General features: G+C 40.9%; 2 protein-coding genes across 2 annotated transcripts in view; one reads left to right on the top strand and one right to left on the bottom strand.

Annotated features, from left to right (window-relative positions):
- Window positions 1-9514, bottom strand: part of TRAPPC9 (trafficking protein particle complex subunit 9) — a 321801-nt gene extending 312287 nt beyond the window's left edge. Inside the window, exon 1 of the mRNA XM_063299706.1 lies at window positions 8885-9514. Coding sequence (XP_063155776.1) covers window positions 8885-9498 — 614 coding nt within the window. The 5' untranslated portion in view covers window positions 9499-9514. The remainder of the gene's footprint in view (window positions 1-8884) is intronic.
- Window positions 9515-12265: 2751 nt separating this feature from the next.
- On the top strand, window positions 12266-18346 carry CHRAC1 (chromatin accessibility complex subunit 1). The gene is made up of 3 exons (XM_063299708.1): window positions 12266-12799; window positions 14485-14611; window positions 17666-18346. Exons 1-3 carry the CDS (start codon window positions 12653-12655, stop codon window positions 17788-17790), a joined length of 399 nt encoding a protein of 132 aa, XP_063155778.1. The 5' UTR covers window positions 12266-12652; the 3' UTR covers window positions 17791-18346.
- Window positions 18347-19820: the final 1474 nt, after the last annotated feature.

Raw genomic sequence — 19820 nt, forward strand, 5'->3', positions numbered from 1 at the left:
TAAGGCGGGACTAGAACTCTCCTACCACGCCTGATTGGCTCTTGGGCTGAGAGAGAGGGACTGGCCCAAGGTCACCCAGCCAGCTTTCATGCCTAAGGTGGGACTAGAACTCACGGTCTCCTGGTTTCTAGCCCAGCACCTTAACCACTAGACAAAACTGGCTCCTCTTTATCCACGTAATTGGGTGAACCTCTTCTTTTGTTAATCCATTAGCTCACCAAGCAACAGAGTAAGTTTGGCAAACAGAGGTGTCACATGAAGACTAGGAGGATCAATGCTTGAGATAATTTTGGATGGACTCAACATAAATTCCAAGCTTAGTGGTAGGTAGATGTACCATAATGGTCATTTTTGTTACACCTTCTAAGAGCAAAATAGTTTAATGGTTTGGAATCTTTTGAGAGAGGCAAATGACATGTCATTCATAGGGCAGCATTTTTTTCATGCACTGACAATATTTAAATTATGTAGTATCATTAGATTATAAATTAAAACTTAATTTAATTCCACATTGTCAGATTATGTGTGAGAAAATGGTATTTTAAAATGGCAAGTTAATCACAGTTTCTCCAAAACTGAAGATATTATTTACCTACAAATGAGAAAATTGTTCCCTAAAAACTAAATATCTTTATGAATAGGTTAACCACAGATTTTACAGCAGAGTTGGTTACCTTCCACTGGAATGACTGTCCTGTTTAACATTCCAGTTTTATTACTGACTTCTACTGACAATTGATATTACAAGTTCTTATGGGTTGGGGGAAAAAAATCACTCCTACTGAAATATTGCAAAAATACCAGAGAAAAGTAGTTACAGATATACCTAAACTCATATAATACTATAACACTGCAGTATTTATTGCATTTATCTAGTATATACACATAGTAGACTGAAGTATTATACACAAAATAGGTCAATTATACTTATCACAACTTTAAGACTTAAAGATAATTTACATAACATACACACAGACACACATATAGTTTTAATCATCGGTATTAAGTTTGACATCTTACATATTGAAAAGGAATATAAAACTAGCATTATGTCTACCTGCATTTAGTTTACAAAGGAAGGCAATCATACTGGACAAGCTTGCATTTTATGAAAACTAATACAGTACAAGACACAACACACATTTTAACTTTTTTAACTACTATATACTAATACTTCTATGGCTTGCCTACCATGTTCAGCGGGTAAGAAATATGTTTTGAAATATTAATTATGTTTCTGGTAGATTATTTTCTACCAACAAAAGGAAAGATAATTTCTTTATAGGGATGTATTTTAGATTAGTCTTAAGACTTACTTCATATTCTTATTATCTTAGGTTCAAATTCCCAATATCTCCAGTGGAAAACAAATCAGAAACGTAAGAAAGAACTCTTTGCCTGAATCCTTGCAGATCTGTCCCTCGTCAAAACAGATAACCTCTTGTTAGATGGTCCAATGGGTTGATTAAATATAAGGCTTCATAAGCTTCCTTTCATTTCTTGTCTTCTGCCTCTGTTCTTATCCCTCTCTTAATGGGATTTTGAACCAAAAGAAAAAAATGAAAGGGCATGTATCTGTTAAGATAACGAAAACTTCCACTAAAAACTTTAGTGAATTAAGACAATTCAAATTCTTCCTAAGTTGTGTATTATTACCATTAGAGTTTTTCCTGCTCAAAAAAAGAGAAAGATACTTTTCAGTCATATAGTGATAAAGTTCCATTAACAGTATCCTTGGCAAACTCAATTATTTTACAACTCTAAGCTATTCAGATAGAAATTAAGTACAGATATCTGGTTACAACCAGGTAATATATATGGTTAGCTAAATCTTAATTAAAAAGCAGAGATATGCCTGAATGAATCAAATTACACTAGGGATCTTCTCAAAGCTCTATGTTTATAGCTGAGTGTAAATATATTCCATCTGCTCAGCTAAAAGACTAGCTTTTTTTTTAGTTGAATCTTTCCCAGAAATGTTTCTTTTCAAGTTAGTTGCTGCTGTTACCTAATTTTGTATCCTGCCTCTCCACCCAGAGGATGCTCATCTAGAAAAATTACCTTAATTTAAACTGGAATTTAATTTTCTTAGTTTTCTCCTTTCCCTGTCATCCTCTTTTTGCTTTTATTATTCCTCTTAATGCTGGGAAAGGTAGAAGGAAAGACAAAGAGGAAGATGACCAGCAGCAAGGTGGGATAGACTCAGTTACAGTGGTGATGACTGCACCCTTGGGAGACTTGAGAGACCAGGTTAGGGATAGATTATCATGGAGAAAATTTATTTATATTGTTGCTAGGAGTTGAAAATGACTTGATGGGACATAATCAATCGATTCCTCTTAAATGTAAAACTGAAGTCAGGAAAATAAACACACACACACACACACACATACACAAACACAAACACACATTTCTGATATAGACGGCTCTCATATCCTTTTCAGCTTAAGGATGGTTTAAAAATATAATAAAAACCAAAACCATAAAAGCATGGATTGCCAAAAAAGCATTTCATCTGAATAAAACACTATGTATTTTAGGCTGCAAACAAGGAATAGTTGTCTATGAATGTAAAGATAAAGTGATAAGCAGGAGCAGAGAATACAAGGGAAATAAAAAGCTCACATGGGACAAGAAAAAACACAGAACTCAAATCACAAACAATGAGAAGAAATCAACTGGGTGCAAATGACAACACGGCAGTTTGCAATTATACAAGGGAGTCTGAATCTTACACTTCCAGTTTCTTCTTTTATGTCAAACCAGAATTAGAAACCACATTCTGATCACAATTTCCAATGTTTTTCAAGAAAATTATGACTTGTGTTAGGAAGCACCCATTCAGACTTGGATTATTATGAGGAAAAAGTCTTTCACCCAAGTCTGAAAGAGAAGCCAAAATCCCACCAAATTCTAAGAAATGTAGGTCGAAGGGAAATATTCCATCAGTAACAAGGGACGCTGCGGGTTAAACCGCTGAACTGCCGATCGGAAGGTCGGCGGTTCGAAACCGCGCGGCGGGGTGAGCTCCCGTTGCTCGTCCCAGCTCCTGCCCACCTAGCAGTTCGAAAACATGCCAATGTGAGTAGATCAATAGGTACCGCTTCGGCGGGAAGGTAACGGCGTTCCGAGTCGTCATGCTGGCCACATGACTCGGAAGTGTCTATGACAACGCCGGCTCCAAGGCTTAGAAACAGAGATGAGCACCGCCCCCTAGAGTCGGACACGACTGGACTTTACGTCGAGGGAAACCTTTACCTAACAAGGGCTTACTCAGGAATTTCTCCTATTCATGGAAGTATGCATTCTGAATACATGCAAAGCCAATGCTGGGAACAGCTCTGAGTTTGAAGGCTTTCTACTTATGCTTGTTTATGGAAACAATATGTCTGAACCTCTAGCAAACTGATGATCGTTTAGGACCCTGATTTTATCTGATGCTTCGTCTTCTATGTATGAAAAGTCAAGCTTCTGTATCTGCTGTGAGCTATTGATTTTCTGCATTACTGACATAGTTAGTAGCTTGCTTATACACAAAAGGAACAAGCTTATCATGAACAAAAATTCAGTAGGATGCAAAGAGGTGAGGAATGCGAGCCCAGGACTAACTTCCATTGTTTCGCATTACACCTGAACCAGCCGCATACGATAATGCATTTGGAATCCTGCAGGGGATATGAATTTTTTCTCCATACATAGAAGTACAAACACAAATTAAAATGCAGCATTTAATGGACTGGGGTGATCTTTTACAATAGCCAGAATGAATATGTATCAATCATTTCTGAACTGAAATGAGTGATAGATATTAAAATGAACAATCAGGTAGTTATCAGAAGTCACCAGATCTTCAAAGATTCACAAAGTGCGAAAAACACATGCAAAATGAAATATATGAAGATCTTCATATCACAAATTACAGAACAATTGCCCACTAAATTCAAGGTAAGATAACATGCTTAGCTAAATGACTGACAGCTGTAACATTGTTCAGGCTTCTGAAAACCAGCAACATTTACTGTAAGCTGAAGTAATCTTTTCAGTTTGACACTGAACAAGCAGAAGCTTAAATTTCTTGTAAAGTTTGAAACCAAGAAACAAAAGAAATGCAAAACCAGCAAGTACCAAAAGATATATTAGTTTACTACTACTTTTTACTCCCCAGCTCAACAAGGCAAATAAATGAAGAAAAGTACCGTCAAAAACATTTGCCAGATGCCAAAAAAATGAAAACTACAATGGAAATTCAGGCAGCAACAATCAATTTCTGTGTAAATAAAATTACCATATTATAGAAAGACACAGAAATGCAACATCACATTATTCAATGATAGCAAAATAAGAAGGCAGCATACAAAAACTAGCTAGTTTTTAAAAATACAATGTGATCAAAGGCCTACCTTTTGAGACCCAAAAACACACTCACAGGGCAGTATGAGAGGAAAAAAAAAACAAGAAACAAGAAAGGAAGGAACAAAACAAAATTAGAAACACACAGAAATAGAAAAAAATTAAATACCCACATATAGACAGAGCTAACAAAGTTTTATTTAGTAACATACAGTAATAAATCATGTCCTAGATCTCTTATTTGATTATTTTTCATCACCATGTGGATGGTGGAAAGCAATGATTGGTGCTGTATTACACTATGTTCCCAACACTACTTGTGATTAGTATGCCATTTCATAAAAGCAATATTTTAAAAAAAAAGTAGGAAGAAGAAAAATTATCTAAGAAATTTTAATTCCCATTGCAGTAATTGAAATTAAGAAAGAAAGAGCCAGAGCAAAGCTTCCTAACCAAGAACGTTGGTATCGACAATGAAACCTCAGTAACAATTCATATCTCACACCAGTATTGAGCATAAATTAAATTGCAACTTTTGGACATTCGTGTTTCCTGGAAATGAGCTAAATCCCCACCTTTGCTTTTCAATAAAAACATGATTAAAACCGTTGCTAGGTCATTTAATCTATACTAGATGCAACCTAGTAGAATTGTTTAGAATGATTTATCTATAATGACGATACATCCACAAAAAACGTGCAGCCTTCCAACCTGTCCCAAAAGAAAAGAAATACTGGCATTGGTAAGATTTTTCTACTTCAGCACCATGGACAGTGAGATGCCAAGAAATGCTTACATACAGTAGCCCAATGAAATCATGTATTCCTTTCAAGAAATGATGTACACACCAATATCACATCAGACATTGCTTTCACAATCCCCACTGATTTCAGAAGTTTATCTTAAAGTATGGAATAATACTATTGGAGAGGTGGGATCTTGAGTAAAACCCTCACAGAACTAATTTTATTGCGGTTTGTGTTCAGGGCAGTATCACCAATAGGAATGGTACCTTTGAAGTGGGAAAAAAAGAGAGGATTGATCAAAAGGCTCTCAGCCACCCAAACATGCCCTTCAGAACTACCTGTAGATTTGGACTCAGACTCTGTTCCTCTTCTGAGCAATAACTGCAGGCGTAAATACTAGGGCTCTGGATTCAAAGGGATAAAAGTACTTTGAAGCATACCGGAGTGTTACACAGAGCCTGTCAGCAACATCTTAAACCAAACATAGAGGGCAACTGCATGATACCAAGAGAAGACAAAGCTGCTTTAGGGAGCGACTGCTTTCACTGCCCTGCACACTCCTGCGCATCTTGTTCTCCTCAAATTCAAAGTACCGACCTAATAAAGAAATAGATGGGCATTCACACGCATGCGTACTTACTGAAAAGAGAAATAACTGTTAGAATTGTGACTATTTTAAAAGGAGACTCTGTATAGAAATACTTAAAGTCTATCAAGTTCTTGGATCAAAACAAATGGAGATAATTTATCTGGAGTCATACTTTGAGGTAAAACAATGTATAGCTGCACATAGCTGTATCTAATATTATAGCTGCATTTTATTTCTTCTATCACAAGAGTCTCAGCTCCAACTTAAATGACATTTTCTCAGTGGTTAGTTCCATTACTCCACAGATGTTAAGCAAGCATTCTCTCTTTGGAATAAACGCTCAAAAGCTGCTTGCCCTGTAGGTGTGCTAGCAGTGTAGTAAATAGAAACAAACAAATCATGCAGGGTCAATAAACTTAGACAAACATAGAACACTTCCATAATCGCCTTTTCTGCAGGGATGAATATATCCATGATATGAATGACATTTAATGCTAAAGAATAATGTGACTTATTTTTGCTTTAGTATAATGGGCAACCAGGAAGGAAGGAAGGAAGGAAGGAAGGAAGGAAGGGAGGGAGGGAGGGAGGGAGGGAGGGAGGGAGGGAGGGAGGGAGGGAGGGAGGGAGGGAGGGAGGGTTAGCATATCAGAAAATGCCAAACCATATTATGGCTTAACATTATGACTGAACTTGGCCACTGCAGACTGTGTAGATCATGTGCTCACTTGTAAATGTAACATTTTAATCACATCTAAAGATGAAAATTTGATAAAGGATGCTTCTCACCCTGTTTATAGAAAGCATTCAATTATACAGTCTCTGCAAATCCTTGGTAGTATGGGAATAAGCTTTCACATATTTCACATACTCCAAAACAGAAAAATACAATTTCCTTTTTTGGCTGCACAACTGCAAGATTTTTGCTTTTATTTTCTGCACGTATCACAAGAATATACATTATTCAGTATCAATATTCTGGTACAAAATAATTACAGCCACTTTCTCCTACTATCAGAGGGATGCATTTCCACAAGATCTTAACTAGCCACTGCACAATAAAGGATATTGAACTAGCTTTGAAATGCACAGTTAAACCATTAAATAACCTGGTTTTAAGCATGTTGATTTTACATGCCTCCCCAACTTTAAATTTATATTATCATTCAAAAACTATAAATTACTTAAATAATCCTTTTCTCTTCTGACTGGAATAACAATTTAAATTGCCTTTTTTAAATCATTCCATGTTGATGGCAAGAAGAATTCCTTCCAGGCAAACAGGCATGAATTAAACTGTACTGTAAATGGAAAAAGCTGACCTTCTGGAATGTTAAATCTATCCACAGATGAAAGTACTTGTTTGGGAAGCAGGTTGTCCAGCAAAAGGAATGTGTGTGTTTACACTACTGCTGAAGTAAATTCTTTGTGGCTTCTTCAAAGACTAGTTTCTTCTCACTCATATTTTAGACTTATTTTTTTTAAAAACTCACAAAACCCGTGGATGAGGTGATCTGGCAAGAGGCTGTATATTTGAACTTTCAAGGCCCTTTGAAAGGCTCACCAGCAAAACCAAGAATCATGGGATAGAAGTCTGTGTGCAAGTTGGGTACCTCTTCTCTTTTCCCTCAATTCTTATATCACTGAACAAGCTACTCAGTTGGGTCTCTCAATTTTCCATGAAACTCTTGCCTTAGGAAGCCTGCCAACTGGAAATGGTAATTATTATGGCTGGTCGCAGTCAGCCAGATATTTAGACTGGATTTGGCATTTTTGTCCACCTATCGAGTCCTTCCCAAGGACCTGGGATAGATAGGCAGATGTTGTTGTTATTGTTGTTGTTTATTCGTTTAGTCGCTTCCGACTCTTCGTGACTTCATGGACCAGCCCACGCCAGAGCTTCCTGTCGGTCGTCAACACCCCCAGCTCCCCCAGGGACGAGTCCGTCCCCTCTAGAATATGTTAATAATATTAAAGGTATTATTATTATTGTTATTATTATTTCAATTTGTATGGCCACTCATCTCATCTAAGTGACTCTGGGTAGCTCACAACAGGTAAAAAGAATTAAAAAAATTAAAAAGCAATATACAAACAAATGTTGAAAATAAGGAGTCCACCAACCAGGCTCAGTTGTGTTTTCTACATAATATAAATATGACGAAAATCGATTGACCAAAAACAAAAGCTAGGAGAAACGTTATCAAGATAGCCAAATTGTCTGAAGAGCTTTGTAATCCATTTATATCTATCAGGGGGTCCCTCTGGACTCATGGCTCCTGCTCCAGCAGTGGGTGGAAGCTCTGGCTAGAAGGGCTTCTGCCCAGCTTTGGCTAGTGCACCAAAGGTGAGCTGGTTAAGGAAATCCACACCTATATTACCACCTGATTATGTCCTGACAGATTAGAATACTACAATGATTCTACATGGGACTGCCTCAGAAACCACAGTTGGTCCAGAACGCAGTGGCCTGCATGCTTCCTGGCATCTTATGCTGGGCTTACATAACACGCATTCTGAGGGCCCTGCACTGGTTGCCTATCAGTTTCTGTGAACAACTTTGAAATGCAGGCTTTGACCTATAGTCATTTTTGGCTTGGCACTTGGGTCCCTGCAGGACTCCCTATTTCAACTAGTGTTGTCGCATTGTCTCACATTTCCAAGAGGTAAACAGAGCTGAAGTCAGAAGGTGCTGCTTCGCCATAGCAAGGTCAATGCGCTGGAATACTCTCCCAGCAAGGACCACAATAGCCTCCTCCTTTTGTTTTCAGGAAGATGTGAAGAATAGAACTATTTCAGAGAGCATTTTAACGGAGTTCAGGCATTGCATCGTCTTTTATCCATTTGTAGTCTTGCTTATTTTTAGGTATTTTATTTTGGTTATATTGTGTCTTTCAATTTGGGGTTTTATGATGGTTGTTTTTTTAGAATTTTTAATCATACTGTGGCTGCTTTCACTCTTTGCTACATCATGTAACCCGCCAAGAGTTGGCAGAAGGATATAAATGCAAATAAATGTGATCTGATAGTGAACACATTGACAATGCTGGCAAACTTTAATTAATTATTGGTAGCATCTTAAATACTACAAATTCTTTTTTAAAATATTACACTATTACTTTCAGGAATAATCTTTCCCAACTCTATACGTGGAGACAAATGTTTTTAGAAGATCTGTACATAAACTGAAGCTACTTACCTACTGTCTGTATCCAGACCAACAAAATCTTTTTTTTCAAAAGGAACACACAGAAGTGGGATCTTATCTCCAGATTTGTCAATAGCTCTGTCAAGACGTTTGGACTCCAATACAATGAAGAGAGATTCAATGAAGTCTTCTATTCTCTTTTCCACATTTTCACATTCATCATAACTAGGATAAAATGCCACATCTGTACGAGTTTGCTCTGCAATTTCTCCCTGAAGTCCAAACACAAACAGCCGGGAATCATAAAGGGTTGAGCCATAAATTTCCTTTTGAAGGTGGAATTTTTCAAAAGTCTGAGGCCAGTCTTTTCCAGAGGAACAATCTGTGATGGTTATTAATCCTACAACTTTGCGATGTGTCTGAAAATCTCCCCATTCATTGTTTTCTGGTGGGTAATGATGTCTGTAGCGGATATAAAGAACTCGCTGAGAGTCACGGACATTGATCTGACACACTGTTGAGATTCGTTTGTAGATCTTAAAAAAGCTCTCTTCAGGAACAATCCCATCTGGCTGGACCACAACCAGTAAAGTTTGATGATCCTCTGCACATTGCATATAGTCAGGGACACTCATTTTGCAACGTATGTATGCTAATACAAACATAATAAAACACAGAAGGAAAAAAACTTAATAAAACATAGAAGGGAAAACATATAGTATTTCTATACTTAAGAAGCATTCTTTATTTTACATATGATGCCTTCCTGAAGTATTAGACCTATTACACAAAATCATGAAAACCTTGAGCATTCTTAAACAGTAGGCACCATCTGAGTCTTAATCCCATTGGACTAGAGCAGGATGACATGCATCATGGTTTACCTCTTACCACATTGTGCTATACTAACATTATTTACTGAAATATTTTTACTGTTCAGCAGAAAGACTGAAAACTTGGTAAAAGTCTCCTCTGAGTTGAGCATAATGTTTAGTGATTTCACAGAAACGTCCATGAGGTTTTTGAAACAGGACAATTTGAAGGACGTGACACAAAAATAGTGGATAGTGAAGAAAAACAAAAACAAAAACCAGGACCAGGACCAGACTTTGTAACAATGAATGGAGCTCATTATCCTAAATCCAAAGGCAGCTAATCTCATACCAGAACTGGAACACTTGTTAGCATCAATCCAAGGGCATTCTCCTACTGCCGGCAATTTCACCCCATCTCAGAGCCCATGGCTCCATAACAAGGACCCTCCAAAGTGGGACTGGGACCAAAAGACATTCTCGTATCATCTATAGAGGACACTGATCTCTACTGTCACTTTTTACAGTACCTCATACCTCTTAAAACTGACCCTGTAAAATACACTGGATGGACATCACTCCATTGTGTTTTATGTAGCCAGTTTAAAGAGTCCAGCAAGGCTTGTGGCAACCAAAGTGAGCTTTTGTTTGCTGGAGATACTAGAAATCCTTTCTCATTCAGATAGTAACTTAAGGGAGAGAAATCAAAGCTTTGAAAGTTGAATTGCCTGATTTTGCAAAAAATACTGAACCAGTTCATTGCCTGGATTCACATAACACAGACCCACAAATTAGCCAACCATACTTTACTTAACAGGTAAGATGAACCCATTCATGTTACCTCATGAGGTCAGCACTACCTACAAACCATTTTTTTTTAAATCAAAACATGTCCAGAATTAAGCATCTAGTCTTTTTTTTCCCATGTACATGCAGTCTGTAGCAACCAGTGCTGCACAGAAAAAGTGTGTGGGATTTCAAGTGAGGGAATGATCAAATTGGGAGAGTAAAGATGAAGCATTCTGTTACTCGTGTGCCAGGCAGAGAATCCAACTGGACTGGCATAGAAAGGATGCCTTCTCTTCTGTGCCCAGCAGAATGTGTTCCTCCTCTATCCTTCCCAGCAAGCTAATAATAGCAGTTTGCAGGCTAGTAATTCTTATTAAATTCAATGGGCATAGATGCGCCTCATTTATATACCTAACTGCCATCAATTTTACTGCCCAAATTGGAAAGCCAGATGTAATCAAGCATTTATCAATTCCATGGGTGTCCATATTCTTTTATGCTTAGTTAAAAAATAAAGATATCCTTGAGCTGAGCTTGACTTTTGGTGCCTTCATGGACAAATCCATGTAGGTTTCTTGGCAACAGAGAAGTGGTTTGCCACTGGCTTGTTCCAGAGACACAAGAGTGGGCTGTATTAAGTACTAAATTTTACATTATTCGCCAATAATAGCAACAACGTAGTATTATAAACAGAAGCAGGTACCTTACAGAAACAGGTACAGGAGGAAAAATGGTACAAACGGGGCATGCTTAGGAAAGAGCCTGAAAGGTAAAGAGAAGGGTGCCTCTGGGCATGTGTAGCGTGGACTCCCCTCCTTCCCACCCAGAAACAGAAAGGCTGCTCTGCTTCAAACCCTACTTTTAGGTCCCCAAAGTGAATACCCCCAACCGGCCTTTGTATATTGAAAGAGATGCCGGACATAAGGCAAGAGCACCACACACCAGTCAGGCATTGAGACACAAAGAGACGAGACTAAATTCGCGAAATTAATTAATAAAGACACGTTCCGGACTTCAGTCTCGACCATCTCTTGCTCCCGGCCTTGTCGGCTGCGGTTGGCGCCTGGCCCCAAACGCCTGGAAGACCGACCCCAGGCTGCCCGCGCCCAGGCTGGGCAATGCAGTGCACAGGCCAAGCTCCCCCGATCTGGCTCCCTTCGGGTGCGTTTGGACGACCACAATTCCCATCATCCAGGGAGGAACTTGGTGCTGTGATCCAAACACGCGCGGAGGGCGCCAGAAGGGGGGGAAGAGCAATTTCGGATCTTCCCGGCGGAGGGACGAGACGGCTCGGCTCCCGCCACCCCCGGGACCGGCCCCTCCGCCTCCCCCGCGCGCCCCGCTCAGGGGCTCCAGCGGCTCACCCACCACTGCCGGGCCGACGTAATAGCTCCGCCTCCTCTGCCTCTGCCGATCGCTCGAGACTGGGGGGGCGCGGCGCGGCGGCTCACTGCGCAGCCGCCAACCCTCCAGTCACTCGCGGTGGACCGCGCATGCGCGCCCGGCTCCACTCGAAACTTGACGCTCGCCTCTCGCGAGCGCCGGAGTGGGGAGAGGGAGCGACCGTTAGACTCCAACGGTCGCCCTCCTGAGGGGACGAGAGCATTCCCCTCATTATGCTTTACTACAAAGGCTTGGAGGTGCCCGTTTGCATGCCTGCTTGGTCCCGCTCACGCCCAACGAGCGCTTTCACTTCAGAGGTGCGCCTCGCACACCCATCACCCGCAGCAAGGATGGCACTGTCGTAAGGCTGAGGCGGGAAGACGGCTGGCGATTTTCCTGGCACCCCCCCCCCCGACAGCTGCATTCGTTTCAACCTTAGTTAGGTTTTTCTTTAGTGTAGCGGGGATTGGTTGAAGGCCGTTGGCCCGGATTAAACCACGAAAGCGGGTTAAATGAAGCACCGAAGGCAACGCAGCCGCACACTTGGCAGCCTCTTCCCCTCGCTCTGGGATGTCTCCGCCCCTCTGAGCGAAGTGCCTTCTGGGACGCGTAGTCTTCCCTCTAAGCGCGTTCCGATTAGTTCCAGTGAAGCCGAGCAACGACCAGGGGTGTTTAGTTCGGCTGGGCTCGCAAGGCGCTCCTGGGACTCGTAGTTCTTTCCACCGCAGCAACGACGGCTCAGCGGCAGGCGGGAACCACACATCCCAAAAGGCGAGGCGGAGCTTCCGGCGGTGAGCGCGTGGGGGTGAGCGGTCCTCGTCCGAGACGGCGGAAGATGGCGTCGCGGTGGAGCGGAGGCGCTGCCGGGGGCGAGAACCGCTTGGTGTCGCTGCCCTTGTCGCGGATCCGGGTGATTATGAAGAGTTCACCCGAAGTCTCGAGCATCAACCCGGATGCGATTTTCCTCACCGCCAAGGCGACGGTAGGCCCTGCGGGGTGCCTCAGAGAGCCTTCGGGAAGCGGGGGCGGTCCAGAGGTGGGAATTGGGACCCCGCTCATCTGAAGGGCCGCATTTCCAAGCTGAAAGCGCGACAGTTCCCTGAAAAATGCTCTTAGCAAGAGAAACCTGACGCTCCGAAGCAGCGTTTTTCAACCTTGGCGACTTTAAGCTGTGTGGACTTCATCTCCCAGAATTCCCCAGCCAGCTTCTGGGAGATGAAGTCCACACAGCTTAAAGTCGCCAAGGTTGAAAAACGCTGCTCTTAGGGGAGGAACCGTAGGGTAGAAAAAACAGTTTTATTCCTGTAGCCACTAGCTGAGTTTTGAGTAAAAACAAAAAAAAGACTAAACCAAATTTTGGCAATTCTCTCCAAATCCCCTCGCCACTGTGGAAACTGTACATCCTAACAGACCAGCCTAGACTAATTTTAGAAGGGTTTTAGAGTCGCTCTTTGAGTGAGATGGGCGGTGACTAAATTTGAAATATAAATAATTATTATGATATATGATAGTAAAGGTAAAGGTTTCCCTTGACATTAAGTCCAGTCGTGTCCGACTCTAGGGGGCGGTGCTCATCTCCGTTTCAAAGCCGAAGAGTTGGCTTTTGTCCATAGACACTTCCTCCGTGGTCACGTGGCCGGCATGGCTACACGGAACGCCGTTACCTGCCTGCCAAAGCGGCACCTATTAATCTTCTCACATTTGCGTGTTTCCAAACGGCTCGGTTGGCAGGAGCTGGGACTAGCAACGGGAGCTCACCCCGTCAGGCGGATTCGAACCGCCAACCTTCCGATCAGCAAGCTCAGCAGCTCAGCGGTTTAACCCGCAGCGCCACCGCGTCCCTGCCTGGGCAGCTTATGGAGATGTAATAAAAGATTAGTGCCGAGAGTGCAGCATACAAAAGAAGTAAAGCATAGTTTGTAGCATTAAAACCGAAGGTTGAGGCTTTGGTGAACTTAGCAGGGAGGAGGCTTGTTTCCACCTGAATGGCAATTTGCCCATAATGTGGGCCTGCAAGAAGCGTTACCGTGGAGTGCGTCCACGGGGAGCACAAGTGCTTTCTTGATGAGCTAAAAGTGCAGCTCAGGCTGTATGGGAACCAGCGATCCTGTAAGTCGCTTGAGTCTCGGTGGGGAGAGGTTTTCGCCTCCCAAGAATTAATGAACGACTTTTGATTCTAGCAACTGTTGTGCTGTTCTGTTTTCTAGTCCAGAATAGCACAACTATTTTTTTCTGAAGTGGTTTTGCTTCAGTGGGCTCAATTACCATCCTGGCACAATGCCAGGAGAAAAACCAGCCTCTACAAAAGGATAAGGGGGTAAGGGTGGCTGGCACCTCCAGGGAGGAAGGGGGAGCTTTTTCTGAGGCTTTAGTGGAACTTTAGTGTCTTGTGCCACATCACTGACATTTCCTTTTGTGTTTATAGGAATGGGTCCTATACGTTTTAAACACAGCAATTGATGCAGTTAACGAAGAGTAGCGTGCGTTCTGATATGTTTGAGCCGGTGTTTCTCGACCTTGGCAACTTTAAGATGTGTGGACGTCAACTCCCAGAATTCCCCAGCCAGCCATGCAGCATGAATTCTGGGAGCTGATGTCCACACATCTTAAAGTTGCCAAGGTCGAGAAACACTGGTTTAAGCTATAAGCATTATCTTTTCCTTTTAGGAGCTGTTTGTCCAGTATTTAGCTACTTATTCTTACAAGCATGGCCACGGCAAGGAGCACAAAGCCCTGGCGTATACTGACCTGTCGCAATCCGTTGAGAAGTCTGAAACCTTCCAGTTCCTTGCAGGTAGGTCTTTACTTCACTGGTAACATAACAGGGGTGAAGTAATCACAAAAATGGGGAAAGGGGAATGTGGACTTTTCCAGTTCAGTTCAGTCTTTAAAAGCTGTTAAGACTTTCAGACTATATTTTTATTTATTAACGTGAGGTGAGCAGGCAGGTGGTCAAAAATCCCAATCCTTGTTCAGGTTATTTTGTTTTTGTTTTTAAACAAAGTTGAAGTTGAGAGTTCTTCAGATATAGCCGAGTTAAAGATTAAGTTGATCTTCCGCTGAGCTGGGAAGCTCAGTGAGTGATCTGAAGCCTTTTTCTCACCTGATCCTCTGGATTGTTCTGAGAATAGGCAAGAGTACCTTATATTAGCCGTTTTGTACTTAATCTTAGAAGGCATTTGATAGTTGGTATTAGCACTTTCTAGATTTTCCCCAAACCTTAGTAACTAGAGAATTTGTGTAGGATCTTTTTATACCATAGTTCTTTGCCTTGGGACTACTAAGTCTCATCTTGCCTCTGTGGCTGTTTTATAGTTGGTCTTTATTACAGCAGATCCTAATTGGGAAAGACCATGAAAGAAACTATATTCCTTTTAGTCTTACTGTGTCCTAAATGGAGTAAGGTACGAACATCACTCTAGAAGTATGATTGATTTGATTGCTTATGATGGATGTTTGAGAATTAGTGAAAGGTACAAGGGTGGTAAGTGCTTCTAAGTGTGGGACTGACTGTAGGCTACACAGACCATAGGCGACTGAGACACCTGTCTTTAAGGGCAGGTGTCCTGACTTCTGATTGGTCTTTAGCTGAGCTGGTTTCTGGTTGGTGAGGGCTGGTCCACATTGCCTCTGAAGATAGCAGACAGTTGCCAGCAAAAGGTCAGGAAAGCTGTTGTTTAGACCACAGTCACTAAAACCCTGAAGCCCAAGAGATACCAGCTGTGAAAGCCTTCACCAGTATAGTGGGACAGACCTTTATTTGGTAGTGTCAGGAGTGGATCTGGAGAGAAAATGGATGTGAAAAAAAGAGGTGAAAGAAATGAAAATATAATAAATGTAGGAAGAGAAAGAACAAATCCTGTCTGAAAAAGAATTAGTAGATTAATCTCCAACAGCATGAATGGAAATTAGACGTAAGGAAAGGGCTGTAGAAGCTGCTTGGAGCAGAGTGGATGTTACAGAGAAGCATGTGGAGTTAGGCTAATGTGAAGTATGAAAAAGGATCTTTGGTGGAGTGATGAGATGAAAGAGGCTGTGGATAAGAAAAAGGTGCTTAGGAGAGAATGATTGCAAAAAATGGGGATGACAGATATTGTTTTATCTACAGCATATCAGAGAAAAATATAATTGCAAAAAATGCAATCAAAGCAACAAGGAATTGTTAATATTAAAAAGACAGAAAAATGCAAATGATAGAAATAAACATTGTTTGGGAAGTGGACGAAAAGGGCTAACAAGGAATCTCCAGCAAGGTGCACAGAATTAACAATAGAAATGATGAAATTATTTTTCATGGAATTGAAATAAGGGGGTGTAAGATGTACTGTGAATAGGTTGGTATTGTAAAAATTGTACACAAGTATGGAACTGAAGATTGCTGAATGTAGCAAGAATGGTATATCATGGAAGTAAATGCTTAGCATACGGTCTAATGTTCAGTCAGGAGTGAGGTAAAAATACTTGATGTCCTTTTGATTATTTAACGTTTGTTGTTAGTTGCCGTTGAGTCGTTTATGACTCACGGCGACCCTGCGTATAACAGAACGAAATGCTGTTCGGTCTTGCGCCATTTGCCTGACTGTTCCAGTGTTTGCTGTAGCTAAATCCACAAAGACTGCTTGTTTGGGGACATGAATGTATATCAACACCATGTTGTCTGGAAATCGAACATGCCATCACTATTAGATCATGTGATGTAATAAAAAGTGAAAATCTGCAAATTAATGTATCATAGACTGAGGTGGAAAAAATGGAGTTTAGGTTATAGAGCAAATATGACAAATTTGTGTACCTTGATAAAACGTTTACTGAAGATGGGGAAATCGATGGAGAAATTTTAAGACATACAAATACTGGTGGAAACATACTGGGTCTGCTGTGAGAAACTGCTGAAAAGCTGTTTAATACTTGTGTTTAAAGGTAGAAAATGCTAGTTGTGTATGTCAGGAGAAACCTAGAAGTTGAACAAAGTGCAATTTGGTAACTTAACTATGTGGCAAAAGAAGGGATGGGGTAGGAATGAATGGGTACATAGACATACTATCAAAAGTAATAAGTGTGTTGAAGTGGTTTAATCGTGTAGAGAAAATGAATGAGGATCGAATAGCAAAGCAAATCTATGAAGGCAGAGTGGAAAGAGCTCAGGAGGAAAGGGAAGATCAAGGAAGTTGCAGTTGGGGGAGTTCGGGCAATTGTCTAAAAGAGACAAGTGAGAAGTTTAAAGAAGAAAAGGCAATGCATGGGGAGGGGAGTAGCAGTAATACAAACAAGATGAGCTGAATTGCTACCTAAGGTGCTTCAGAGTTCATAGGAGCACAGGGATGTGATTTCAGTGAAGAACTGGTGTTTGTATTCAAATCTAATCTAATTTTCCCTCAAGTGCTTGTGATAGTGACAACCTATTTGGGGGGATAAAAATATTTTGTTTTCCTTATTAAAACTGTTGAGAATTGGAAATAATTATTTGTTGCACATCTCTGGTACATCTGCAAATAAACAAATTAATGGCATATTAGGATATATTGGCAATTTTATCTCACTTTCTTGTATAATAATTTTGTGCAATTATTTTTTGTCTGGCTCTAATAAAAATAAAACAATGAAAAAAGAGCTTAGAAACCGAAAACCTGTCGTGGATGATGGATATGCTAAAAATCGGGATGCTCAGATTGTGTCCCCATCACAGAGCTCTCAAAAACCATGTTCTAACTTGTTTTTGAACAACTCGAGTTATTGCAGTACTTCCATAGTTAATGGGAACACTTGCAGTGGACTATACAGAATACAAATTATGTTGTAGTGATTGGAAATATTTAGCAATTTAGTGAAAAGGAGGATTTTTTTCCAGATATTGTGCCAAAGAAGATCTTGGCGAGCAAATACCTAAAAATGCTTGAAAAAGAAAAAGAAGGAAAAGAGACAAAGGAGGAAAAAGAGGAAGACGAAGAAAGTGAAGCTGAAGAAGCATCTTGACCGTAAAGCAGGTTGATTTACATAATAGCCTTGTTAAATGAACACTTCTTAATGACTTGTGGTCAAGCAAATTCCTACATCCTTGAACCAGTGAATTCTGAGTTAGAATTGCCAGTTTGTATATGATTACTCTGCAGAATATGGCAAATATTCATGGCAAATATCCATGTGGACTGAACACGTATGCAGACCCTTGTTTTTCATATTGAGCTTACAAATATTATATGGATGATTGCTTGTAATAGACCAAAAGTTCTTGTTAAATACTGTATTTTCAATACAGAATCATCTCTGCCCACATTGGGCAAAACTAAAAGCGTATAATTGCTTTTTCATGCCAATATTATTGCTTTCTTTCCTTTCAATATAAGTTAGCAAAAAATGTGTCAGATTCCCTAAAAGTGAACTGTTCATATGAATAGTTGTATATAAGATAGACTAGCTTCTGTTGGAGTTCAGACAGTCCAAGCTGAAAACAAAAAATAATTTATTTTCGGTTCCATCAGTTCCTACGTAAAGTAATGTTACACTGTTGTAAATAAAAAGAATTCCTGCAGTTTTGTATGAATATTGGTAAGTTTGAAAAAATTCAGTGTACATTCTTGTATGGTTTGTGATGACATTTGTGCAGCAGGAGACTGAGTAAAAGAACACTTAAGATTTTTTTCGTATCAAAAACACTTTTCTTTCACAAAAACTGACCAAGTTCACAAGGGAGGTTGTTGGTCAATATGTGTATGTGTGGATAGAGAAAACCAGCCAAATCAGCGCTATTCCTTAAGGCAGTGGGCACTGAGCAATATGAAGATAAAATTAAGCCCTCTCTTTAGAGCAGAAGCAAGAATGAGCTTTTTTAGCAGAGGAGGAATTGGCTTGAAAAAATTTGGCTCAGTTCAACCAGCACAGTACAGGTCCTTGGGTTACAACAGCACTTGGGACCAGAATTTCCATTGCTAAGTGATGCGGTTGTAAAGCATGACGTCACATGGCCACATCGCTTATCAAAGGCAGTCCCAGTTGCCATCATAATTCCAGGACTGCGCGGATTGTTAAGCAGAAAAAGGCAGGAGTCCCAGGCAAGCAGGCCAGTGGGTAAGAACTATGGGCAGGGGGGTGCCATGGGCAGGGTCTACAGAGTGTTGGCAGGCGCTACAGGGCATGGGCAGGGGGGCCAATAAAGTGGCAGGTGAGATTTGCAACTTCCTGCCAGCTTCCCCATTGACTTTGCTTGTGGGAAGCCAGTAGGGAATGTCAGACGTTGTGATTACATGACTGCAGGTCACTGCGGTGTCACTGAAAGCCAGGCACTGCGCGCCTGGAATCTGCAATGGCCGAAACTGAGGACCCATCATTAGTCCCTCTCGTTCAGTGCTGCTGTAACTTTGAACAGTTACTAAGCAAGTGGTCGTAGCCCAAGGACTACCTAGACCAAACATGTGGCTGGCTAGTTTGTGGCTGTATCTGTGGCGAGGACATAGCATTGTTAGGAAAAGGCTGCTTCCCTGCAGGGCTGGAAAAGATAAGTGTACTCGGTAAAAGATGTGAACTGCTGCACATGCTGCCAGTTGAAGTGATGGATGCCAATTCACGTCTTTGTAAAAAGGGACTGGAGAAATTTACGGAGGATAGATCTGTTTGTGACTTCTTGTATAGCCTACAACAGTTCATAGAGGGAAACCCCTTTAGCAGCATAACAAAGACTTTTGTGGTAACTTAAAATCAATAGGTGTTTTTGCCACCTAAGTTTACGTGGCTCACAACACACTTCCGGCAGTGGTATGAAGTACAGTTCTGAAGCATGCTAAGTAGCCATCATAGAAAGGGGCACGCATCAGCCGAGTTCCCACTTACTAAACGATAAAATGGTTTTCTTGGTTGGGCTCGATACAGTATGCCCTAAACAACTGGTTCATTCAATAAAACATTGTTAAACAAACCTTGAGTTGTGTGGACACAGTTGCTCTGAGTTAATGTCTTGAGATAGCAAACTCATTACCTCCTATCTTGTAAAGAAAGCATATACAGGCAAA

The sequence above is a fragment of the Candoia aspera genome, chromosome 3, assembly GCF_035149785.1.
Source record: "Candoia aspera isolate rCanAsp1 chromosome 3, rCanAsp1.hap2, whole genome shotgun sequence".
Taxonomy (NCBI): Eukaryota; Metazoa; Chordata; class Lepidosauria; order Squamata; family Boidae; genus Candoia; species Candoia aspera.